Below are 27,900 nucleotides of genomic sequence, written 5' to 3'. Positions count from 1 at the left end.
AAATATTTCAATCAAATGGTTTTCCAGGCTGTATAAGAAGCCTGAACTGATACGTTGGTCAACATAACTGGTGTTGATTCAGATTCTGAAGTTTTCAGGCAAGCAGGAATAAAGAGTCCAACGTGTATTTATTCCTCGGGCAGGCTCCGTCAAAGACAAAACGCACGAAAAGATAAAATAGCATTTATTTATCTACTTGTTTATCTTAAATAACCCTAAAACAGGCTAAACGAGCGGTCAGTGTGCTGCTGTAGCCTCTCTCATATAAGCAAGCGGAGCAAAGGAACCTTGTCAGAACCACATTTGTGGATGATTATTTTAAAAAGCCGCAAGTTATGCGTGCGCGTGACTGTCGTTGCACATGGCCTTGTCTTTCTTGTGACCGCCAGTAACCCGTGTAGTCACCTCGAGACCTCCTTCTATCTATCGCTGGTCGGTCTCTAGCACGCGCCACCTTCACGAGTCCAATCACAACGCAGAGAAACCCCCCCTTCCTTTCTTCTTCCTCCCCACGCGACTTGCCATCCACACGCGCGTTTCGTATACAACAACGCGAACGCGCGTGGGCACTCTCGGAGCTCACTGGGCGCGCAGCATCCACAGACCGGCGCAAAGATCCGGTGGGTTAACGGTTTCAGGCTGCGAAGAAAGCCTGGGCACAGTCGGAGAAACTGACCGCTGGTTGGAAACCTGCACCGGTGAGTTTCCTCCTCATTTCGTCGACTTGTGGGATGCAACGTCAAGTTACTAATAAATGACAGAAACCTATTAAAGTAACGCATGTTATACTTTTTAAAAACATAAATACAAATGGCTTTGTTTGAGCTCATGTGCTTCAATCGCATTTAATGTGACAAACTGAGAATGTTAATTGAATATCAGAGGGAGCGAAACACTGCAAAACGGGTTAGGCAGCCTTATTAACAACTGATCACAGCAAAACACAGATAAAGTCCTTCAACTTACGTCGTTACGTGTCAAATGAGAATTTCTCTCTTTTCCAAATATGTCGGTGTACGAAACAGGATAGATACCGTCAGCATTATTTGTGCGGTTTTGTTTTTCAACTCCCAACTCGCTGTTTATTTTCATATTCATAAAACCGGAAGTTGTGAGTAAAAGTATGTGCATGACGCTTCTCGGTGCATTTGGATGTTGTTCCAGCTGGAACAGGCCCTCTGCTGAGACCACTGTGGTAATTAGATCTGAATTACACTGCATGCGTTGTTGGCCTCTCTGCAGTGTTAAACCACAACTTTTAGAAAACTTTAACGCACAAGTTCATATTTCTTCAGGTGTGAGCATTTGCAGAGTTTGTGATTTTGATAAAATAGGAATAATTTATATTGGAGATAATTTTTTCTTGCCCCTTGCAAGACCGTGAACAGGTTTGATGCTGGTTTAAAATCACTGCCAAATCAAGAGCTATAAAGTGCAAAAGAATAGCACATTTCATCAGTGTGGCATGGTCTGTGTTAGAGTTGTGATTAGACCTGAGCAGGAATGAGATTCACATGATGTCATAACTTTTAAGTAAAAAAAAATAAACCACAGGATCACAGTTTACACTCATAAAAATTCAACAATACAAGACACAAATATTTAATTTACAAACTAAATATTTAAAATGTTAACTAAATATTTAGGTTGAAATTGGGACATTTATAAATGAATGAATAACTATGAAAAATGACCCCCCAATTTTTCTCTTATGAGAGTGTAAATAACTCAGATTACTGCTGTTAATTTTTTTGCTGGGTAACTTAAAAAAGAAAAACCCTCCATTAACTGACCTATGTCTTATTAGGTTTGCATCCTACTCTCTTGTCATGTTTCAGACATCAAGTGATCTATTTTTCTTGAAAAAAAACATATATACTATGTTTTGATATAACTTATTGATAGCTTGTCTTGTAACATATTTTAATGTGGTTCCAGTTGATCATGTGTGCTTCAGATAGAAAAAAAATGTTGTTAAACTTATCTCTTCGCTTTGAATATACACATTTTAAGCTGTTGTTTTGGCTGCTCTTTTTGCAGTGCTGAACATAAACAGCAGTTTTTTGGCTAAAATAGGTTAATTTTAAAAGAACCTCAAAAAACTTGGTTGCACAAAATGTGAGTTAGAAGTGAGATTTAAAAAAAATCACAAACAGCTGATTTGAGAGTTTAGTTCTGGAGTTGTCTTTTAAACAACTCCAAATTGGAACTTTGAGCCAATACCTGCATCTTTTTGGAATATTTCTAATTTTTATAACCACATCTGCTTTAACAAATCCAAAATGTCCCTAAAAGCACTGACTGTGAGTTCAAACCACTAGCTGCTTCACAATTTGTGCACTGGCCTGGGCTAGAAGTGCTTGGAGTTTGTTTGTTCTAGGATGGTTTGATGTGAATATAAATCACACAGGCAAACTCTTTCTCCTTACAAGGTAGATTTCTCTGAAGTGCCTCTGAAAAAAGGCATGCCTGTTCTGATGTAACATTATAAAACACATATGACGTTAATATTTTAAAAGTGGAATCATTTTTTATTTATTCGCCTACGTCTTTTAAATATGAATACCCATCTAACATGGTTTTATAACATGTCCCGATCAGGTTCTGAAACTTTAGGAAAGCTTGCAGCAAAGGAAAGTTTGTGACCTGCATGTCTGCCAACAGTTTGTGTCAACAAAACATGTGCTTACAAAAGTAGAGTAAAGCTGCGGTCTAATCCACACAATCTAAACAATTAAAATTAAATCCCAACCAACTCAGTTAAGTTGTTTTGCAAGCTTTTGGTTATGTCATTATTTCAAAAGCATAAATCCGACTTGCAACACCAATGCTCACATACAAACTAACCACACACAAAGTCCTCTTTCTCTTCACACACCTACATAGAAGCGCAAATGCAGACTGTGTCGCTGCGTCGTCCTCTCTCCAAGGGCTATGTCAAAGTTTCTGCGAGACATCCGCCTGCCCAGCTCAGCTGAGAGGGTGTCAGCACCATGACATCTGCGCACAAAAGACCTCATTCAGTCGATCTCTCAAGGAAGCAATGATTCCCTCTCTCACACACACACACTCACACACAGACACACACACGCCTGTCTGCTCACCCCACCACTACGTAGAACATAACACGATATTATTCAGTTAATCCAGAGAAAGGAGGCTCACTGCAAAGCTTCTGTTAGTTACATAAAACCAGCCATTGAGCCACTACAAGGCATAAATGAATGGTGGAAATTTTCAACCATGTTTATGTGGGTTTTTTACTAAATAGGGCTGTACTCATGTATTATAATCTATAGGTTCTGTAGTACAAAATGAAATTTCCTCTTTACAGTTTTATTCTGTCAATATTTCAGATTGTTAAATAAATGTTAAAATTAAAGACAACCAGAGTCAACATTAAACTACTCGTTTAAATGATCGTTTAAGTGGGAAAAGTTACATAACTTAAAAAGTAATTGCTACCAAAAAATAGTAACTGCTTGAGCAGCAATATCTTTCATCAAGCAAGTCTGTTACATCTCTGTGGAGGAATTTTGACCCACTCCTCCTTATAGAATTGTCATTTACGTTACACAGGCGGATTTTTCAGCATAAATGTACTGTAGTTCAGAGTTTGACTATCACACTCTAAACTCAGTTTAGACTTTGATTAGGCCACTCTAAAACCTCAGTTTTTCCCTTAAAGTTGAAGATAAACATAGTAAAATATAACAATAAAATGCTGTTCAACATTTACTTTCCTTTTCATAACATACTGCTAAAACGTGTAGCATAAGATGTTTCTGAACTTAGTCATTTCAGAGATAATCTAGAAATAACGTACATCTCCTCTGCTGCGCCAAGAGGAAGTCCTTTTTGTGATCAGGGTTGTGTTAGGTGTTGGATATAAGAGTAATTTTTTTTTAAAGTAGTCACAAAAGCTGCAGAACTGCTTTGAGTGAGTTCCTGTAACCTGTTAAAATAAAATTAAAAGGTAACTTCAAAAGCATTTTGAAATGATAATAAGGAAACTGCATAACATACAATAAAACACAAAGCTTAATAAAATGTGTTCTCAATATAAAGCCTAAACATCAGGTTTGCTCTGCAGGGCAGCTTTACACCCTGGATGTCACATTCATTATGCGATTTTTCCTTGGTTTGCTGAGATAAACAGAAATTTGACAAGGACCGCTGTCAAATCTACATGCCTAATTAAAAATAATCAACAAATAATTAATAATAATAGCAGTTAATTCACAAAGGCATGTCACAGTTATTGCAGGTGGTTTAACACTAGTCTTATTGAAACAAATGTATGATATTTAAACATTCTAAAATAATAATTATTGCAAATACTTTATCATTTGTTTATTCAAAGTTTTTAACTCTTACGAGACAAGGTATTAAAAAAGGAGCCAGTTTGTAGAAGACGTATTTATTCTGTTTTACTTCGATTTAGTCAGGTGTGTTTTTATGGTAGAAATTAAATGCTGGTTGCACATTAAGCTATCCTTCAGTTTCAAGAGGTTCGTTTTTACAGCAGGCCTTCAGCAGTTCTGTTTGTGGTTTTCAAGGAAGTGAAAAAAGTTTGTCTGTCAACTCTGCTTAGCTTTCCTGTATTGTCTCAGATTGACGTCCTTTCTGGGTTAACAAATGCTTCCTGAACAAAAAGAAACTGAGAACTGAGGAGGTAACGTTCTAAATTATGTGCTCCTGAGATTCAGTAGGCACATGGTTGCTTCAAGAACCTGAACTCGAAATCTGGGAAAGCAATGAAGATAAAATCTTTGTGTATCAATCTTAGAGACACTTGAAGGATGACTGTATGCAGAGGAGATGTGTCAGTGAGCAGTTTTTTATGGAAAACAATGTGATGCTTCAGAGAAGCTAGATGAGCCGCTCCCTCATGAATAATAAATCCCTGTTCTTAAAATGGACTGCTTGGGGACTTTAAAGTGGTAATACTCTGTCATTTTTTGGAATTCATTGTTTTTTTGTTTTTTTTACTGAATTTTGGTACATTACATCCAACAAACATCAGTGTATTCTATTGTGATTTAATGTGATGAAATAGTTTACCACTTTGTGTTGGTCTGTCACTTAAAATTCCTTACATTTTAGGATCGTAGTATGACAAAATGTACAAACTGTTCAAGGCGCATTAATGATTCTGTCAGGAATGTAGGTCAGAAGCCTTAAGATGTAAAGTTAACCATTGTCTCTGTTCAGGACTATGGACAGCTCCCAAGGTCCTCCAGGGAGACGGGTGTTTATGGGTCATAGTAAAAATAAATGTGTGTATATATTGTCAAAGAATCATGTTGCATGCCTTTGTATTTAGCCCTCTTTAAATAAACAAATAAAGAGCAATATTTGCTTTTAGAAGTGTTAAAGGGTGAAAAAATGGCCATGTATGGGAAGGCGCTGCATATTCTACATATGCATTTATAAACCTGGTACATTTTACAATCTAAATACATTTCCTTACTCTTCTCAACCTTTATGACTTCCTTACTCATCCATTTTGTGTTTGATAGGTGGTGAGTGACATGGATAAGCAATCGATGTCCATCAGTGAAGGATTACTTCCTGTAAATATTGCAGAGTATGTTTTCGTGCTAATTGCTTAAATGGTACCTACAGATAAAATCAAATAAAGCAAGACTGGAAACCAAAGATTGTGTTTTTTTGTCCCCAGTGAGGATTAAGCTGAAGAAACGATAAAAACGGCATAATCTCTGCTCAGTAACCTTGGTTGCAGACAGTGCATACATTAGAACAGATTGGCTGGTGCCACAGCCTCTGATAGAGCACTTACCAAGGCCGGGATGGAAGTGTGCAAATGGTCATCTCAACATACTGTAGCTGTAACTGTGGCTTTTTTTCTCCTGACAACAAAAGGAGACTTTTCAAACTTTGTGAAAATTAATATATCTGTGCTCTACAATCACTGTCTGCATATTTGTATGGCAAGTATCAGATTATGCATATTTTTCAAAAATAATCTGTATTTGAATCAAGACCATGAATTGCAGGGTGAAACATGACCACAGAACGAGACATAGGCTGAAGACCAAGAGATATTTGGAGACAGGCCTTTTCATGGCTTTTATGGACTGAGATGAGAGTGACCACTCAAATGCTAGCAGGGTTTGGGTGAGATAGCTTTAGTTACTGATATTATGGTAAACAACTAAAAAAGAAGTACCATCGAAATTCATTTCCCACAGTCAATCACTAGGACTCCAAACCAAAAAATCTCCCTTTTACTTTCTTAAATATTCTGGTCTGTGGCTTATTATTATTTTGGGTTAACCGACTGCCCTGTAGTTCTTCAGTGATTAAATTGATTGTAAAAATCACAATTTTCCTAATAATTGTGTGCACACGGTATGATTGTCTTATGTCTTAGGATCTTGTCTACGTCAAGATTTTTTAAAACCTACTTAATAATGAAACCAGATAACCTTTTACAACTTGAGTTGTGCGTCAATATCCTCTTTGATGTTTTTCTTTTCCACCAGGGTGAGTGGACATTATCTTCCAGTAAAGGAATCTGAAACTCTAGAAGAAAAATCAAAGTTAACAGCATAAAGCCAGAGAACTTCAACAGCAGGAATAGTGCCTTCCTCCTCACCTCGTCATCCCTCATCTCCACCAAAATGAGGCTCAAAGAGGACCTGAATCCCATGCTGCTGCTCCTCTTCCACCTCATGGTGTGGATCTACACCGCAATCACCTTCCTGCCTTCCTACCTCCTCAGCTGGGTCTCCAGATCCCATGAGAATTTTTACGGGTCAGAGGAGGATCGGGCCAAGAAACCTAAGGCTTGTTCAGTTCTAGGACGCTCAGAGGGACCCTACAGAGCAGTCAGTGCCACCAAAAGGCTCCTTTCATCGCTACACCCTGGAGCAGATACGCTGGATAAGATGTTTGAGTACGCAGCCATGAGGTTCCCGCAAAGAGACTGTCTTGGGACGAGGGAAGTGGTTACAGAGGAAGACGAGCGACAGAGCAACGGGAAAGTGTTCAAGAAGGTAATCTGAAGGTGGTTGCAGCAGAAACTTCTTAAAATTGCAGCGAAATGGAAGTAGGTGGAGGTATATGGAAAAAAAACAACCATTTTAATAAATTAAATGTAAAGATAGTTGAAGCTGAGTTTTCATTAACCACATATCTGTCTGATAATCTTAGTAACATCTTTTAAACATATTTATTGAATTTTATAACAAAAAACAAGTGACAATGATACATACATTTGACATAAGATTCACATTAAACAACTTAGTCCCCAAAGTAAACAAATATAAAGAAACAACAATAATAATAAAAACAACAACTCAACAGTGCATATATCAGAAGACAAAAACGGAAAAATAAAATAAAATAAAAAAACACTGATTGCAGACTGCAATCAGTGCAGATTGCTGAGAAAAACTCAGTAATCTGCACTGTTCTCTTAATTATCTTAGTAACATCTTAATTTAAGGTTGCAATGCTCAATCTTTTTCCTTCATAATTACATTAATCAAAACATATTTGAGTTGTGTTTTTAAATCTGAATTAAACATTGAACTATTTTTCTCTGTAAAATGCAATAACCTGGTAACGTTTTGGATTTTTAAACATTCAAATGTCTCATAGATTTTCTCCAATTACTTTGAAGGTTTATTGCTCGTTTTTATCTTCAGAAACTTGAGCAACATATCTGCAACTTTTAGCTGTGTCTCTGCTTCAACACACCTGAGTCAGATAATCAGGTTATTAGATTGACACTGGAGAACTTTAATGTATATTGAGGATGTAATTCATCCATATAATGGATGGACTAGGGACACGTCTAAAACTGCGGAACACTGGCCTTTGAAGACTGGAGTTGAAGTTCCCTGATTTAGATTATGTCCCAGCAAGACACTGATACACAGGCAGTGGCCCATCACTATGAGAAACCAGAGGCAGACTAGCTCAGCTCCGACAGTCATTTCAGATCAGGTTAGAGCCAGCACTTAAGAAGACATGAACGACTTTAGACGGGAAGAGGAAATCAGAGTATCAGGAAAAAACAAGCAGAGATGCGGCAAACTTCACACAAACTCCGGAAGTGTTTGACAGCTGAGCATCCATCCTCCACAGACTGTCCTTCAGGTTTCATTAGAATCAATATCACAGCTATCACCTGACTTCGTGTAGGGTGTCAGCTAATAATTAATAGAGGTGTAATTAACTTTAAATTAAATTTTGTATTGAATGAGTCCCGGCTGTAGATTAGGATGGAAAACTCTCAGATTATTCCAGTGTGTGTTATACATAAAGTAGTACATTTATTTAGTATTGAGAAGGATGGCTGAAAACAGCAAAGAAAATGTAAAAGTGAACAGAGTTGTTGATCACAAGGAAAGGTGTCATGGAGAAACAGAGTTTAAATTGTTAAAAGTACGTAGGTGAAGTCTTCTCTTATGGATTTTAGTCGAGTTATGTGATAAGTAAACTGGAGAACTGTTTACATTGTGAGTTGAGAGGCACAGACTCACTAAACAGACAGTATCTCTCGTGCAATGTTTGTTTTTGTTTAATCTAGTGAAATAATCACAGATTTGCTGTGACATTAACATGTTGTTGTTAATGTCGCTCATACTGAAATTTAAAATATTAAAAGAAATTAGAGAGGAAGCAAACTTACATTGTTTTAGCGTGCAGTGGAGTGAGCACAAATCAGAGGTTTCCCAACTTTGACGTTCGGGGATTTACCCCTGAATTCCAACACTAATCCCACCAGCCTGATCCTTTTAATCCATCTAATGCTCACTTGGTTTTGCAAGTCTAAATGCCTTAGCTATTTATTTCTCAGGCATTGAATCCATCCAGCAAGTGCAAATCCTTTCTAATGAGTAAACATTCTGTCTGTCTGTACTAGCATTTATGAACCAATAGGAGTCAGTATAACCTCACTAAACGTGCAGGAATCTCTGGGGTTTGCTGTGAGCATTTAGTGTGGGTGTTTAAAGGTAATATCCAGAGGAGGGGCATGGGGATGACAGAAGAGTAGTTATGCAAAATAGCTTGCTTCTATAATGTGGGTTTTGGAGGAAGAACATAACTCAGTGCACATTGTGTTGTTGTGGTAAAAAGAGTGAAACTGTATTGACTTAAATGTTTGTGTTAACAGTACCTATTAAGTGAATGGCTTTTTCCAAGCTTAATTGCTGAAGCTTTCTTAAAGATCAAATTAAATAAAACTCAATCTTATGAAATTTCAATTTATAGAACTCTGTAGAATCTAAAAGCTTTATTAAAAATACACTATTGATCTTTATCATTGATCTTTGTCAGTAAATTAATTGCATTCTGCAGTTTTCTGAAAACCCTGCTAATCCCATTACTCAAAGATATACTTTAGACCTGCATATTATATAAGAAAAAATATATTTACTCTAAAAAAATAAAGCATTTTAAACAAAACCTCTTACATGCATTGTTGTTTCAGCTGCAACCTTGAGGCCAGTGTCATGCTGAAAGGTGACTATCTAACCCAGTTTTTATTCTGTCAAGGTTAGGGATTTGGCTGCACAGCTGCAAACTGCTTAGCTTTTTTTAAATCTCTGCTCTGCAGGATGGACTATTAGGAGTATTCATTTTTAAGATTTATATTTATTAATATTCTTGGTTCACGGTAAGCATTAGGACATATTTCCAGTTGGAACACAGACAAACGTATAACCTTTTAATCACCATGAAAGGATAATTTGAACATCAGAGAAAACAAAAGGAAGAAATGGGAAAGGAAACAAGCAAAAACAAACAAGCTCATTTCCCATCCCACCCCAATTTATCCTGCCTTAGTTCTCACTTTACATGCATTTATACACATACACAGTCATACCATTTGCAACACTCTGATGCATATGTGACTGATGCACATATGTATATGTGCATCAGTCAATATATTTATATTTTCAATGAAGAAGTTGCACAGGACAAAGCTGCAGTTCTTTGAAGCTGGTCCAAAAAGGCTCATATCACTGGTGTGGTCAGCTGAATCTAGAGAAGGTAGAATATCTGTGAAAGGGCCCCATATTTTTTCCAAATGCTGCCTTTCTCCCTCTCACATAATTGAATATATTTTCAGGCTTTCAGTAGGACACATTTTTTATTGCTGTACTTCTAAGTAGGAGATGTTGTTTTGTTTTTTGGGGGGTTTTTTTCATTGTAGGTCACATTAGGGCATATTGGCACCCCCAAAATGTATATTTTTGGGTAATGTTTTATTTGAGTTCCAACAACTTTTCCATCCATCCATCCATCCATCCATCCATCCATCCAWCCATCCATTTTCTTACACCCTTATCCCTTAGTGGGGTCGGAAGGGGTGCTGGTGCCCATCTCCACCTCCAACAACTTTTCCTACAAATTTAAATGTTATGCTTCCAACATTCATCTACATTTGGGCGACTCTAAAGCATGTGTACAAGGTCACCATTAGCCATTAGCCACTTGACATTACTGGCATCTGGGGGAGAATTTGCTGTCAATTTCATGTAACCTGTAAGGAATATTTTATGTCTTATGCAACATGTTACATTTTATTTGCCTATTCTGTGTAGGGAGTAACTGTCCATTGTTGCTACCATGTATGGTACCTGCAGGTAGTCCTTGGAGAGTACCGCTGGCTCTCCTATAAAGAGGCTCTGACAGCAGCGACTCAACTGGGCAGCGGTTTGGCATCTTTGGGTCAGCGGCCGAAAACCAACATCGCCATCTTTTGTGAGACCCGAGCGGAGTGGCTGATAGCTGCCCAGGCCTGCTTTGCGTACAACTTCCCATGTAAGTTCACTCTGAGTGCTGAGATTTCAGTAAGCCACAGGTCTTTATTTCTAAAACAAAAAATAGCAATGCTATCAGATTTGTTAGAGATAACTGTTTACCTTTATTGTAAATTAGCCTCATATTTAAGAATTAAAAAGAATAAAGAAAACTTACCTGAAAGATGTCGTGTATGTGACTCCAGGCTTCAAGAATGAAAAATCTACTCACTGAAGGTTAAAATGGAGAAATGTAAAGGTTTATTCTACAGTCATATTCAAGATACCTTTTGAAAACAACAACTTTAAACAAGTATCAAACATGCTTTTCATTAAGCCCTCAGTTCTGTTTTTAAAAATAAACATTTATTGGGCTTAAAAACTTCCATCTATCTGTAATTAGTCTATATAATATGTTTTACTTAGTGATAAAGTTCCTGAAATAGCTTTTCAATAATATCCTACTTTATTGAATTGATCTTGTTTCTACTACAATGTTTTTCTAACACAATGATGAAATTGTGTTAGATCATTAATTTTTTTATGTTCATTAGTTTATTCTCTAATGATCACAGTGTGACTTGTTCTTCTTTTGCCCCCCATAATGTGTAGTCACATTAATTTATTCTTGTTTGGTTTTAGTTTTACATGTTAAACAAAAAGAAAACTCCTTTTTGTGCATTTAAAAATGTAAAGACAACTAGACAAACTATGTCTAAAAGAGTAAAAAAGTGAATCTCCAGTTTCTGTTTTCTTTGTACGAGTTCCCCCTCCCACACTCCCTCTATTCTCATCCATTTAATGTGGCTCTTGTTTGCTCTTGAATTGGTTTTGGCTTTAATGAATTAAAATGAATCCAAACAAAACAATGAGCACCTGCCAGTAGAGTTTCATTTTTACTCACACTGCGAATCCTTTTAACTAAAACCATTACAGCTACTTCTTCAGAGTATCTGTGTTTCTCTTGTGCTGCTCTGTTGGACATTTTTTCACTAAGCAGCTTTCTAGAGTACAGCGTCTGAACTCTGTTGCGTTTGTGTGGTTGTACATCCTCACATGTTATTGTTTCCACTGCAAAGAATATAACATCAGAGGCCCAGCTGAAACAGCAGGAGGTCAGTCTGTCCGTTCTGCTTCACTGTTACATAAATATCCTACTTTTCCTCCTTTGTGCGCGCTCTCTCTCTCTCATATATTTCTTCCTCTAAGTAACACAGAGTCTCTAAGTGTACAGTGCCTCACAAAAACATTCATATTCCTTGAACTTATCTGTTCACCCTGCAACCAAAAACCTCATTGTAATTTTGTGGATTTTTTTGTAATAAAGCAGGACAAAGTAGTGTATAATTGGGCAGCAGAAAAAATTAATACATGGTTCTCAAAGACTTGCATCCTTTGTAAACTAACCTTTCCCATAAAAATAGATGAATAGGTATTTCCTCACCAGCTGGTGGTGGTAAGTTGGCCCAATGGTGCCGAATGTATAGCAGCCTGGCCCGGAGCAGCTGTGGCTACACTGTATGCAAGATCCTATAAATGTCCAAACACAATCATTTCTTTAGTAACTGGAAATGGTTTGTTTTGTCAGGTTAAGTAATCATTTAACATTAGGTTACATTTCTTTTTCGAAATAAGAAACTTTTTCACTCAGTGAATTTCCCCCCTTGGGGATGATAGGCTGATTTATTCTTTAATATGTTCTGTATTAAAAAGTAATGTGCCTTTTAGTTTATGTGTTCAGTTTAAGTGTGAGCGGCACTTCATTAAATTGTTTTGATTGTCCACAAAGTGACTTTCATTTTGTCCATGCGCTGTGGTTTAGGCTCCATTAAACTGTCATGCTTCCTTTAAAATATGGTGTGCGTATGAGCAGAGAAGGCATCTTTGTAAAGGGCCCTGCTCTCTTTGCAAACAAACATAGGGACAGTGGAAAAAGCCAGAGGCAGTCTATAATACACGGTGAGGGGAACAGAGAGGAGTCAAGGGTCGGAAAGAGCAACAGTGGGGAGAAAACAGGACAAGGCAAGTGAGGGGTGATGGCGTCAGAAGAGGAGTGAGAGGGGCTACGTGAGCATCTGATGTTGACAGAGGCACCACAGAGTCAGCCAAGGCCCCCAGTGAACTCAAACACTGGATATGTGTGTGTGCATTCCACACATGTGTCAAATGGCCGGCATACAGCCTGCAATACATGCACAGCTTTTAAAAAACAAAAGAAAATCAGTTTTAAATACTTGAGATCTTATTGAGCTACGATTTGCAGTGTGTGCTTCTCTGTTTCTTGCTGTTTGCTTCCTGCATTACTAAGTGGTGTGTGGTTGTGAGCAACCGTGTTAATCTGGGGTCCATTTGAGTGTTTGGATCTCACGGCTGGAGGTGTCATGGCCTTCGTTCAGACACAAATGCAAACATACACACAGGCACAGGCGTAGTAACAGCGCAGGAAGCAGAAGACTCCATGACGCAAAAATGTGAAGTCAGAAAGTTCTGCCTCCCCAAGTGCTGTGTGTCAGAGGAGGAACACGGGGTTAGAGAGTGTTACAGTGTCAGGCTGACTTCCTCTGTCTTCTGTTGATTCCTCCAATCACTTTCACCCTTTTGCTTTCAATTTTGTTCTTTTTTCTATTCTATTCTTTATATTTCTATCTTGTTCTGATGTTACTGACAGACTTGACAAGCTGCTGCTCTCTCCTCTCTCACACAGAGCCTGGGCTCCTCTCACCATCACTGTCATCGTTTGCAAGTTCTCTATAAATGACTTTTGAATTATGTTTTGTATTGGTTTATGTAGTAAAACCAGTTTTCAGTTAAAAACCATAAGAGGGTTTTATGAGCTCATCTCAGATGGTTAAACTATCCTTCCAAATCAGAAAAAATTACTTCATGAAAGAAAAAAAAATGTCTTGGTGCATTCTAACAAGACTCCAGTAATGAAAAGAGATGTTTTGTAAGGCAGAGGAGGCAGATATTTCAAAGCCAAGTTGACGCGCTCCAATCAAAGAAGTTTAGAACTAAATCCGACTCAAACGATGATTTGATAAAGTCTTCGTAAAAAACTGAGCATACTTACACAAATAAGTTTTTCTATTCCTTCCCTCTTACAGATTGATTGGTTTTTCATCTCATTTGTACAGCATAAATGTCAGATAATATGGGTAAAAAATATTATTAGTAAGTATTGTTTTTCAACTTCTCTTTATTTACTTTACAAAAATAGGGGTATGTAGATTTTTGAGTTCCACTGTTAGGCGACTGCAGTCATGCAGGCACAGATTCCATTAATCTGTCTTATGTGTGCTCTTAGTTAAGACATCCACCCCCCACACACACATACTAACACTGTTTATATCCTCGACAGATTGCTTATCAGACAGTGGGAGCTTGTGGTCCTTGAGCTCAGTTGCTTGTGGATGACAAGAGGTCAAATCCAATCCTCTGAGCTGTGTTGACTCAGGGCACGTACATTGTGCATCGTCACACATTCCTGTCAAGGGTTTTATTTCCGTATTGGTCAACATGCACTTTCTCAAAGTGATGAAGATACACAAACCTTCTTCAGATGTTTAGCTGATTTAAGTGTGCTTACTGTTTTTGTGGTCAGTTTAACCTTTTAGGTGATCATCTATCTTTCAGTGGTCACACTGTACTCCACCCTGGGAGGTCCAGCCATCGCTCATGGTCTGAATGAGGCTCAAGTCACCCACATTATCACCAGCAGAGAGCTCCTGGAGACCAGACTGAAGGTTAGCTCTTCAAGAGATGAGAACATTTTTATTAGATCTCATAACACTCCATGACGGTGATGATGACTGATGTAGGGCTTCAGCTGCAGTGACACCTTGTGACTGAGCAGAACTACAGCATGCTATATGTACTGCTATTCCGGTTTCGCTGTGTAACTCTGCAATGCGGGTTTGATATTTTCAAAAATTATAAATAGTGGCAATTATTCCATATCTGGATATGTTTCTAATCACAGATCCTTTTATCTCTGTCTAAATATTTGCTGCACTGCTTTGTGCAGAAATTGCTACATTGAAGTAATGTTGGTGGTGAAATGGAGCGGGTCTCTGTGCCTTTAGAGGTATGTTGTTGCATTTCTTTGTTGTTGCTTTGTATGTGTGTGTCAGGCGATCTTAGCTGAAGTTCCAAGGCTGCAACACATCATCGTAGTGGACAACACACCGACCACATGGCCCGGCTTTCCCCGGGGCATCAGCATCTACAACATGGCCACTGTTCAGAAGCTGGGAGCCAGACCAGATAAAGGTACATTGTGTGATTGTGTACAGTGTTTATAAAAAGTACTCACCCTTATGGATGTTTTTCCTTTTCTATTGTTTCAACAAATCAGTCACAATCAACAAAATTGGTCATTTTTGACAAAAAAGACTTTAATGTCAAAGCAAAAAATGGATTTCTGCACACTTTTCTGTGAATCTGCATTTCTATTCTATTCCTCATACAGATGTGTAAACAAGACTCATTCCAAGGAACAACATGAAGCTGCTTCAAACTGTTAAACTTCATTAACCAAACTAGTAAAACGACGGCTATTTGTCTTATGAAGATTCTGTTACAAAAAATTTGTTTTAACAAGTTCCAGTGCGTGTTAAACAGTCTGAAAAAGTTTTTGTTTTCTCTACTGTTACCCATCTAAAAACCTCTGCATATCCTTCTTAATCCCTCTAATCTGCTTCGCTTGGGTAACATTTTCAAAAAAATATATTGACAATTTACAGACTCGGTTGCTCATGTAACAAACGAAACATCATGGGGTTTCTAATGGGCATTGGGGTGCGGGTGAATTGGTAGGAGTCATGTAAGGTCATGTGAATGAGGAAGTCCTGACATCTGTGTCAGATTAAGTTTGATACCATACGTCCTGTGCTAGCGGACGGATGTGAGACTCATTGCCTCCCCACCCTTTCCCTCACCCTGCTCGGCTTTTATTGAAGCCCTTTGAGCCAGCTGACCCACAACATGACCAGCTGCTACTGTCATGGACAGATAAAGGGAGAAAGAGGTAGGACTAGGAAGGGAGTTGGGAACACTGGGATGTGGGGGAGAGTCATGTTTACACACAGCGCTGTTAACTTCACATGACATGAGATGTTGATGATGGGAGTGAGAAGAAAGATGGTTGCTGCTGTTTGATACTTCTTTTATGTTTATCCTCGGTTTGATTTTTTGACAACTTAGCTTCTTATTTTTAACTACATTAAACTTTGCAGATAGGGAGATATGGGATATCGTTTCGTGATATTACTTTAATAACATGAAAAAAATTCAAGATCTATATATATATTTACAATTACAATTGTAATATGTTATCTCCTAAATGTTTTTTGATGTTTTTGAATTGCATACATAAATTTTTTTAACCTAGAAAGTTTCCATTTATGTAATATTTTACTGCGCTAAAACTGCAGCATGGAATAGATCAAGTTTTTTTTTGTTCTTTTAAGATCTGTATATTTCTGTATGCACTTTTTGTAATAAGGTCTCAACACAACAAAACAAAACAGAAACAACTGGGTTTTACTCACAATTTAATGAATGAGTATGGTGATAATAATACACAATTTAATGCCAAATGATTAGATCAGAAAAGAGAAATACTTAGGGTTAAGTGGACAGACTGTTGAGTGAAACTAATAGAAGACTGAAGATGGTTAAGAAGGCAGAGATGTGACAAAGAAAATCATCACAGAGTAAAAAAAAAGGAAAAAAGGGATAAGTGAGATGGCACCAAATCTGCTCAGTCAGACAGCAGGATGATCAGTAAAGTCTTTGAAGACAATCTCTTGCATCCTTAAATGGAACAGGAGGCTGCTGCTCACAAGGAGGAAGCCATTAATCAGCTCTACTCAGAATCACTGGCAAGTTCTCTGGACTTGATTTTATCTCAAATGAGCAAGAAGAGAGTACAAATACAGTTTGTTCCACTGATTTGTGTGGAGAAAGACGGCTGTTTTTCCTGCTAAATGTGGCTATCTTCTGGGTTTTAGTTGCTGGTTTGAATTAAGAATAATGATGTAAATAATATTTCACACATAATCACTGTTTCATAACACAAATCTGTCATGTTCTTGTGTCTTCACTGTCACTGCAGCGACATTTGAGCGTAAGCAGCCTCTGTCTTCAGACATCGCAGTCATCATGTACACCAGTGGTTCAACAGGTATTCCAAAGGGCGTCATGATCTCCCATAGCAACATCATCGCCAGCATCACAGGGATGGCGGAAAGGATACCCAACCTGAGGTACTAATACTAACATGATCTGTTATCATACATCATCTGTCAGATCAGGAATCAGGAATGCCGATTTACTGATTATCAGTTTTGCAATATATTAAAATAATTCTGTTGAGTTGCTGCGATATAAATTATTGGTGCTATAAATTATTATTATTATTTTCAATAATAAAACAAGTACTTTTTCAAAACACCAAGATCGGGAGTCGAACCTGCGATCTGCTAACCACGTGGAAAACTCCACCGTTGACATATTGCAGTTGCTTATTTCAAAGAGATATGCTGGAGAAAAAAAAAAAACTGTTCAGTAACCAGAACTATGTTGCAGCTCTATTGTTTACAATAAAAGATAAACCAAGACTTTTCTCCTGGGAGTGATAGGAGTCCAGAGGAAATGTGCTCATGAGGAAGTCTAGCATGAATGGAGGAACAATCTGGGTGAAAGGGAGTCAGACTGAAGTGGATGAAGATTAGAGAGTTTACATTCTCAACATCATAGACAGTTTCATTTGACAATAAAATAAATTTACAGTGATAATGTCCTCCTGATTCAAACCATGTGCAGCACTTTGCAAAGGTGAACATACCCCGTGAACTTTACCTCACTTTGTCACATCACAACCGCAAACATCAATGTATTTTATTAAGATTTCATGTGAAGAACAAACAGAAAGTACTGCATAGCTGTGAAGAAGAAGAAGGAAAATACACTGGTTCAACATTTTCGCCAAATAAAAATATGAGAGGGCACATAGTAAAAAAGTTAATTCACCAAATAAACAGCCAACAGGACAACAATTAGTTGTCACGCCTTAAAGAAAGGACAGCAGGAAGAAAGATGGTGATGAAAAACGTTATTAGAAAGTCTTGCTTAAAGTTTGCAAGAAGTGAAAAATAACTTTTTTTGCTGTGCATGCGAAACACTGATTTTATGGTAATAAAATAACACTGCACCTCACCTTTAACATAGAAACAACCTGCTGAGTAACCTGCGCAGCAGCAGTTTCATGTTTCATTGCCATGCCACATTACTGTTTAAAAATAATAATAATTAAAAAAACAAGAAACAACTGTGGATAAAACAGGTAAGGTCATGTTACAGTTTTGGGACTATTTCAAATATTTAAAACATAAAAACTAATAAATAATTATCCATATCGACAGTATCAATAACATATTGAAACGTATTATATCGTGATAGGTTTTTCAGTCATATCGGTCAGCCCTAGTTCATAGAGAAAAAAAGATTTGAACAGATTCACTCTACTAGATTTGCCATTTCATTAGTAAGGTACACCAGTATGCAAGACATAAAAGGTTTGTGAAGTCCGTTTATTTAAATAACATAACTTTCTAAAGGAGAACACTGTCTCTGTGTTTACAGTGAAGAGGATACCTACATCGGCTACCTCCCTCTCGCTCATGTGCTTGAGCTGTGTGCAGAGCTTGTCTGCATTTCTTATGGCTGCCGGATTGGCTATTCCTCACCTCAAACACTTGCTGACCAGGTAACACCAACTAGCACTAATGATGAAGTAACCTGCATCAGTCAATGATGGGAAAAAATTTTTTTAGCATTAAACAAAATGCAATTTGGGTAATTGGGGTTGATATTACACTAGTTATTTCTTTGCTTTGTTTGATACTACTGTCATAAAACTAGATGTAGTCTGAACTTTTAAGACAACCTTCTGTGCAAAGCTAGATGTAACAGATTATAGCAACCGTCTAATTATAATTAAAGCTATGAAAATCAACATTCTAGCTCATCAAAAGGGCCCTCATTAGAGTTGCTCCCGTGATGTGCTGCATAAATGGCTTGTGCGTCACAGCTTAGACATGTGGATAAACCGCATGCAAATCATTTTCTTTATTATTAATAGGCTTTAATTAGTGAGCCTGTAGGAGATGTGTTACTTTCAAGCACTGCAGTGGCTTGCTGTTTGTTTCCATGACAGCACTCAACCTTTGCTTTAATAAAAAGCTGACAGTCTCACCTAAATATTCACAATAAATATTTGTTTTTATTCCTCTTGAGAGTTGGATGTTTTGCCTTTAAGAAACAGTCCAATTTTAAGAAAACTTGATTTCAGAGACATAGATGTTGATTTTTTTAAATGGAGGAATATAATGTTGTTTTATTGAGCAACATTTTAGACAAAAACAATTGGAAACACACAAAATTGTTATTGGCAGGTCTGGCTTTTTAAAGATCAGCAATCGGCCAGAAAACTGCAATCGGTGCACCTCTGATAAAATCTACTGTATAGCGATATACATATTTATTCATGTAAATCAATGCATCTTGAAAATAAGAATATATAATAAGAAACATCTCAAATCAAAAAAAAGTATCCATGGAGCTAAATGCTCATCATGTTTTAACTGAGACGCAGTAAATTTACTCTTATCAGTTCATATTGTAACATTTCTGGATTTGCTTTTTTCTCACAGTCATCCAAGATCAAGAAAGGAAGCAGGGGAGACACCAGTGTCCTGAAGCCCAGTCTGATGGCAGCTGTTCCGGTATGTCATGAGTTTGGCTCCATACATGGGAAGCCTTACGTTTTGCTGGAGCCGCCCTTCATTTACTCCTCTTGAAGTTATTGATTAAGTTTGGCTTCATGGACAAGAAGATCCGATTTCTCTCAGACTTTGTTCATTAACTCACATATTAGTGTCCACAGCCCTGCAGGCCTGAATCTGCTGGGTCTATCTAAACATACTATGACGTAAATACTCTGAATCCTACTATAGTCAGTGATGCTCTGCTTTGGTACATTTTATTATTCAATTAATCAAATTGGATGCCAAGATGGGGCTGCACAGTGGCGTAGTTGGTAGAGCTGTTGCCTTGCAGCAAGAAGGTTCTGGGTTCGATTCCCAGCCCCGGTCTTTCTGCATGGAGTTTGCATGTTCTCCCTGTGCATGCGTGGGTTTTCTTCAGGTACTCCAGCTTCCTCCCACAGTCCAAAAACATGACTGTCAGGTTAATTGGCCTCTCCAAATTGTTTGAAATGTCACTGAAGGTAACATAGTTATCTGATGTGCTATAAAATGGCACTATGTGCCTATGAAATACATAATACCCTAGCATTTTTGTAGATTATAGATTTGAACTGCAGCTGCACTTTTCACTTTAACATTTTTACTTCGTATTTGTTAGGCTGTGGATGCTTGTTTACGCTTCCTATGCCTCTCAATGAGCATGCCTAGTTTTGTTAAGTCTTATAAAAGGTAATATGCCAGTTAAGTTAGTCCTTTTGTTCTTTAGATAGAAAGTTTATGTGATGATAAAGTTCTATTTGGAACACTATGTGGCAAAAGCAAAACCTTGCATTAAGGGTCTTCCCATGTTTTATATATAAAAGAATAAATGAGTGGAGCTGCTGTAAAATAAAATTTTTACTCATATGGATGAAATACCAAACTGCATGAGAACTGGATCAAAAATGACCCTCGTGTTGTTTGCTTGAATATCTCATCTTATCTTAAAGCTGACCATATCAGGTCTTAATGCTGAATCCATTTTGCTGTTGTACTGCACCACCCTCTCTCTCATGTCACGAGGACACATCCCACCAGCCCGCATATCCCAGCGGTGGTGGTGTAAAGGCCACAGGGTTCCAGTCTATGGAAGCGTTCACATCTGTAAACAGAACGTGAGAAAGCCCCATGTGGTTTTCCCCACGGCACGCACACACATCCAAACTGTTTGCTGTGATACAACAACTAGCCGCTGCATGGATCCTGCATCTACTTCCTCTCTCAACTCCACAGCTGTACATACGCATGTAAACAGCCACCAGGACCAGCTGCTTTTTATTGCTTTTTATTGGTATCCTTTCCCCCAATTACTCTGTGAACTGCTTTTAGGGACACTCTACTGTTCCATTACCATTTCAGTAAAAGAGCACTTTTTTTGGACTTCTCAAGCTGTCTTCAGCTCCCTAAGCTATCCCCTTGGCTAAAAAACAAGTAGTAATTGTTTAAATAAACTGCTTTGTTTGTGTTTTTACTCTCTTTAAGTCATTATTGGTGTTTTTGGCACATTTTGTAAGTCACTGACCTTTGGACTGGTCAAAAAAAACATTCAAATAATCACTCTCAACCATTGCTGCAAAATAATGTAGTATTTTTGAATGAAAGCAATACCCTTTTAAACAATATGGAGTTATATTTACATAATTGCATCTTATTAAACTAGTTAAACTAGTCCACTTGTTGCTCCATTTCCATGTCAACCATTAAAGGTTTACGAGGTTCAGTGATTTTAAAGCAAAGCTATAAATTATACAACTAGATTAATTTAGAGGTGAAACAATTAGAATCTTGTTTCAATATCTATTTTATCCAAAGAACAGCATTAAAATTTAAATCACATTATGTTTCGTCCTTTTAGATGTAAATGCTGTGAAGAGTCCAACACGTGTTTAGATGAAAAGTACAGATGTCATGGGCTTCTGTAACGCTTGACGAACAGCACAACAGTTGTCGCTCCATGTCTTCCCTTCTGGTCGACTTGTGAATCAAGATGGTTTTCACCATCAGGCATGTGTGATTTCCATATGAACAGCAAGCCAAGCATTTGCACATTGCGACAACCTGGCCACATGCATCCCACTCTGAGACACACATAAAGATCTATCAAGTCCTAATGATGACATCTCATTAATCTGTGGCAGCTGCCTGACACATACATTCATCCATCTATGATGCCACCGGTTTTCCCTTGTGGTTTCTGCTCCAGACATGGCAGCTACACACATATTTAACATTTAATTCCTCATCACTCATCTGTATGCCTATGGACCTTAACTCTTTTCCTAAAGAGTGCAATTTATCCTTTCATCATTTCTTAAATATCACTTAGTTCAGCAATTTGATCAGGTTGTAAAAGTTTAAGATTTAGGTTGAGGTTAGTCGATGTTACAAAAACACTTGAGTTCTCGTGATTTTAATTTAACAATTCTCTCTTGAAACTTAGTTTTTTTCTCTGTTTCTTGTGGTCATGTACTATTTCTAATCTACTGAGGGACCCAGTTATTTTTGCAAAAAAGCCCAGAAACAGAATAAGTATCTTAAAGCATTGCATATGGAGGAAATAAAAAGCAAACACTCCTTAGCTTTCCTGTTAAACAGAAGCTGCTGTGATGACACAAACTGTCTACACCTTAATTTTCTTCATTTTAACTTGTAGCAGTGTAATATATATCATGACCATATTTGAAGCCTTACACTAACTAGCCTACAAAGTTTCTCCTGCATAATCAAGATAAGGAGGGAACAAAATCTTCTGTTGGCTGCTAGGATGAAAACCTAAACTCAATATAAAACTGGACTTTTGGGTCTTGCTGCAATTTCTCCTTCTCTATATTGTCTCTTTTATTTCTTTCCCCTCTTTGCTGTCTCGTAACTACAGGAGATTATGGATCGCATCTACAAGAATGTGATGACTAAGGTGGAGGAGATGAACAGTTTCCAGCGAACTCTCTTCATTTTAGCATATAACTACAAACTGGAACAGCTTTCGAAAGGATACAGCACACCACTGTGTGACAGGTGAGTAGCAGAGCTGTTGATTTGTAGTCCTGCTGAACGGGTTGTTTGGAAATGTAAGCTTAACACTAGCAGAGCTCTTTACTTTGTTTCCAACAGGTTTGTGTTCAGGAAAGTTCGTTCTCTGCTCGGGGGTCGAACACGAGTCTTGTTGTCAGGCGGAGCTCCACTTTCTGCCGCCACACAACGTTTCATGAATGTATGTTTATGTTGCCCAGTGGGTCAGGGATATGGCCTGACAGAGACCTGTGGTGCCGGGACGATATGCGAACGTAAGCGGAAATGACTTTCGGTGTTCAGACTGTTTATTCACACATTTACCTCATATTACTTTAGATTTGTTAAGCATTTGTTATGAAATGGAACAATAGAGAGAGGAGATGAGGGTTTGTTCTTCCCTGCCCTCAGAAGGTAACCTCCACCCTCAAGCTAAATTATTCTCTTGGAGTTATGTAACAAAAGCACAAATGTATTTAAACATTACAAATTTCTGCTCTGACTGCTTGCATTTCCACACGGTGCCTTGTAATTATTTAAAGTAATTGTAATTCATCAGTTCTCATCTTAGTGTCAGTGAGTTCATGGTTTATTCTAGTAGATGACTGACAAAGATTATGTTCTCATATTGCATACATTTTTTTTATATTGACTTTTGGAACATGGCTTCTTATTACTTTAGACCAACTACAACTGATCACTCAGGGTCAGTGATGGGTTGATGTCTATAACCAGAGGCCAGTGAGGGGATCTTGAACAGGTGGAATAAGTCCAACATAAGGACTTGCAACCATTTACTCACATAGTTGCACTGAATGATCAACAGTGCTGCAACATATTCTCCATTGGACTTTAACTGGATGATTCTAGCAGAAGAAAATGTTCTGATTTAAAGCATTTTATTGCTGCATATTCCATTTAGTGGTGAACATCAGATGCAACATTTTGCAGCTGTATTTTTTCCCCTGTCATTATTTCATAAAAGCCAGATTTTTTTCAACAGATTCTCTAAACTGACAAGAGAAAACGAAAAGCTGGGCCTAGTATGTGCTGGAGCTTCAGTGAAAGGTGTTGATGTTTTCTCTCTTAGTTTTTTCTGCTAAAAAATGTTCATCCTGTTTTGTAAAAGTGAAGATGTACACTCCCCTCAAAAATCCAGACATATCTCATAGGTTCTTATAAACACAAAACAACCTCTCTTTAATTTCCATAACCAGTTATCCATCAGATCTGTTCTCAGAGTTGCAGCAGTGTTTTGGTTTTCAGCACAGAAATTTCATCAGGCTTTCCCAGGAAGACTAAACCAACACAGCAGCCCACTGACACTCACATTCACTGTGGTCATCTGAGTCAGGAAAGCACTACGCTGTAACAGCTCCTTTGGGAGGAGGTTTCCATGGCAAGTGAGGTCGTGTTGCCATGGTAATAAATGCAGGACCTTGATGCTTGTGGGCTTTCTGATTATGTTTGTTTGCCTGTTGTCTATCCCAGACTGGGATTACAGCACTGGTAGAGTGGGAGGGCCGCTGGTTTGCTGTGAGATCAAGCTCAAAGACTGGGTGGAAGGTAAGTGGGACTGACAGCCTGTCCTTATGATTCTTTATCGTGCATCCTGTCTTTTACGCAGATTGTAATATATACTACCAGTCTCTCCAGCACTCCCTTCCAAATTTACAAGGCTAGTTTGGCTGTTAGTCTTGTAGGAAAGCTCCCTGCAGTCTCTCCATAACCTTGTAAGGAAGCCACGCCACATTTCTCTTCCCACTTTCATCATTTCACATCGGGGTTCATAACTTATTTTTATGGTGCTCTGCTAAATCTCAATGTGCATCAGCTGGAGTTTACTGCTCTCTTCACATGGCAAACAAAATGAAAATTTAAAGCTAACATGATCTTCATCATTGTCATAGGAAATGTTCTGCAGCAAACAGTCCCGATGTCAAATCTGCTGACATTTCACCTTGTCCTCAGGCGGTTACCGAAGTACTGACAGGCCTCATCCCAGGGGAGAGATTCTTGTTGGTGGACCTAATATCACCATGGGATATTACAACTGCGAGGCAAAAAAACAAGAGGACTTTTTTGTCGATGAAAACGGCCAGCGGTGGTTCTACACTGGGGACATCGGAGAGATTCACGAAGACGGATGTCTCAAGATTATCGGTGAGAAGTCATGCCCGACAGCCGGGGAGTGCGGCAAATTCGAGGAATTGATTAGACACTCCTTATAAAAGAAATGAACACATACTTCATCACTCTTAGATGGAGGAGTGGTGGTAAAGCTTTTAACGAATCAAATTTTATTATTCTGCCAAGAATGATCGACTTATTTGTTAATTTGACCCACACCTCTCAGTTTCTTTGTGCACGTGTTACAAGCAGCTCCCTGTGCTGCGTTCCAGATCGTAAGAAGGACCTGGTGAAGCTGCAGGCGGGAGAGTACGTCTCCCTGGGAAAGGTGGAGGCCGCGCTGAAGAACTGCCCTCTGGTTGACAACATCTGTGTTTATGCCAACAGGTTTGTGTTGATGAAACATTATAGTGTTAATTAAAACATTATTGTAATAATAAAATAATGAAATGATCAAAATATTACAGGTCACATGCCAGTTTTGATATTTTAGGTAATATATATTGAAAGTACAGCTGCATTTTTTGGTGATGGTCATTGCAGACAGTTTAGAGTCAGTCAGATTGGGTGAGGAGCATCTGTGAGCAACTTTTGAAGTTTTGAGTTAGGATTGAACTTTAACTAGGCCGTTAAATGTTGTGATTCTTCGCCTTCATAATGCTGTCTGTTGTCTAACAGTGACGAGGCCTTCAGTGAACAGCTGAATTTATACTAAAATAAAATCAAACACTGATGGACTTAGGATTTTACCCTGGAGTATCAGAGTAACCATGAAATGCGTTGAAGTTTGTAGTTTTGGGTTGACAAAATATGTTAAAAAGTTAGAGGGTCTGAATAGTTTTGTAAAGCACGACAGGAACGTGATGATTAACTTCTCTTATTTTGAGCATATTTCTGCTGCTTCAGTGTTTATTCAGCTCACAGTGTTTCCTTCATATTTTGAAGTTTCAACAATCTGTTCACACTCACTTCAGGCATGTGTGGCTCCCAGCTCCTTATAAGGACACATATTCCACTGGAATAATGCACATGCATGCATATCTTTGTGGCTCCATCACCTTATTCGGCCCATTATACTGTTGCCGAGGGCCTTTTTCCTTTGTTGTGTTTTTTGTTTTTTTTTTCCATCTCCCTTCAACATGTGACCCTTCTGCTTTGCAGTGATGAAACATACGTGATTGGCTTTGTGGTGCCCAATCAGAAGCAGCTGCTGGCTCTGGCTGGCCAGTACGGTATCCGGGGGTCATGGGACGAACTGTGCAACAGTGAGGCCATGGAGGAGCTGGTTCTTAAGGTCATCACTGAGGCTGCACTGACAGGTGAGAGCAACCTGAAGACTACCTCCAATAAGGGCTGGATCTAACCAGGTTGCTAGCTAACATGATCTTCCTTTCAACGCAGCCCAACTGGAGCGCTTTGAGATTCCTCGCAAGATCCGTCTGAGCCCAGACCCCTGGACGCCTGAGACGGGACTGGTGACCGATGCTTTCAAGCTCAAACGCAAGGAGCTGAAGACGCATTACAAAGACGATATTGAGAGAATGTACGGTGGAAAATAACGACCGGGAGCAGCAGATCACCGGTTGACTCAGCAGCTCTCGCCGCTACTTCTCACTCCTTCACCTGCAGCCACAGAATCATAATGTTTCTGAGCTCTCAATGACCTAATTGAACCATAGAAGTAGCTTTATGATTGTGTCATGAATCACGGGACAAGTGCTGATGAGGAAATCTACAGATTCTGATCTTGGCAACTGATTTTTTTTTTAATTTCAAAAAAAAAAAAAAAAGTTTTCCAGTGAAATTTTTCTTCTTACATATGAGAGGTATGAAACAGAGCAGGTGTTGAACTCTGATCAAAATATATTCATGTCTGCTGCTTCATAAAATCAGTTTATTTTAATTATATTCTTTGTTTTAACTTAATAATTAAGCTTCCTCCAGTGTTGACTTTGTTTATCCTGCAGGTCAGGAGGCAGTTAACGTTTCTGTTCATTTTCCTTTTGTCTCCACGTTGTTTGGGTTTCTTGTCTTGGTTTATTTTGTCTCCCACCCACAGTCCGACTGTGGCTCCGCCTGATCGTGGGACAACAGAACGTTCTGACACAGAAAGCACAAGGTCTTTTTAGGGCAAATGTGAGTAGGTTGGTAAAAAATCAGAAACGTTCTTGTATAACGGTTGTATCTGACCTGAGCCTTTATTAGAAAACTTACATAATTTAAAGAAACACGATACACATTTGTTTAATCTCCTGGGTTTTCTTACAGTGATAGAAAACAACTTTCGGGAGAGTAAGGAAAATGCTTACGTAACAGACTTAAGTTAATGTTTAGTTGTCGTTGTATTTGAAAAATTGATCGCAACAGGAAAATGTATTATTTCTGCCCAAGTAAGGCAGCTGATTTCAAACAGGACTATAAATGAATCAAGCTTCCCCAGTATGCGTGGAGAAGTGGTTGGAGTGTAAACACACTAGTAAAAGTAGAGCTTTTGCCTTCCATGGTTTATTCTATTTCAAGCAATGCAACAGAATTTTGTCCTGTGTGGGTCAGAGAAATTTGGATTCAGTGTCACCTTAGGTCACTCCTTACGAGACTGAGACAAAAGTGATTTATTATAAATATAATAAACCAGGAGGCAGACTGTTTTTCTGGACTTGAAGAGAGCAGGAGCAATGTGCTCCTCATTGTATGGAGCAAGAAACTGTTTTGAAATAGCACAAGGATTCTGTGATGCGACTGTGTTGTTTCTATGCTGCCATGGCAACATATCAGGGTCCAGTGTGAAGGAGTCTGGTAGCAGCAGCGGTAGCTCATCCATGACAGTCAACTGAGAATTAGAGCTTGAATGGCTACACTAATATCATCATATCTCCATCAGACTGGCAGCGCTCCAACTAGGTTATCATAACGCTGTTTAGCGTCCCACTGTTGCTCTGACCGGAACGAAAAGCATTTCAACAAGCATTTTTAACGACTCCTCCTACATTAAACACTGCAAAAATACAAAATCTTACCGAGTATGTTTAGTCTGGTTTGTAGTGCAAACATCTGAGTACACTTGAATTAAGACAAAACTAGATAACAAGTGCATTTTCAAATAGTTTTTAATAGATACGGTCGTCAATATTGATTTTTAATTTCAAGTGTACTAAAGTATTTGCACTAGA

At 38.4% G+C, this 27,900-nt stretch overlaps 1 protein-coding gene across 1 annotated transcript; it reads left to right on the top strand.

Annotated features, from left to right (window-relative positions):
• The first annotated feature begins 228 nt into the window (after positions 1-228).
• Positions 229-27,863, top strand: acsl3a (acyl-CoA synthetase long chain family member 3a). The gene is made up of 15 exons (XM_008426207.2): positions 229-698; positions 6,510-7,022; positions 10,629-10,806; positions 14,418-14,527; positions 14,915-15,053; positions 16,900-17,050; positions 18,429-18,552; positions 19,499-19,570; positions 22,467-22,606; positions 22,703-22,875; positions 24,092-24,166; positions 24,572-24,763; positions 25,003-25,117; positions 25,892-26,049; positions 26,132-27,863. The coding sequence occupies exons 2-15, from the start codon at positions 6,648-6,650 to the stop codon at positions 26,287-26,289; spliced, it is 2,160 nt and encodes a 719-aa protein (XP_008424429.1). The 5' UTR covers positions 229-698; positions 6,510-6,647; the 3' UTR covers positions 26,290-27,863.
• Positions 27,864-27,900: the final 37 nt, after the last annotated feature.

Source organism: Poecilia reticulata, linkage group LG13 (assembly GCF_000633615.1).
Source record: "Poecilia reticulata strain Guanapo linkage group LG13, Guppy_female_1.0+MT, whole genome shotgun sequence".
In the NCBI taxonomy this organism is placed as follows: Eukaryota; Metazoa; Chordata; class Actinopteri; order Cyprinodontiformes; family Poeciliidae; genus Poecilia; species Poecilia reticulata.
Note: the sequence above shows the minus strand (reverse complement) of the source record. Positions and strands in the feature narration are given on the sequence as shown.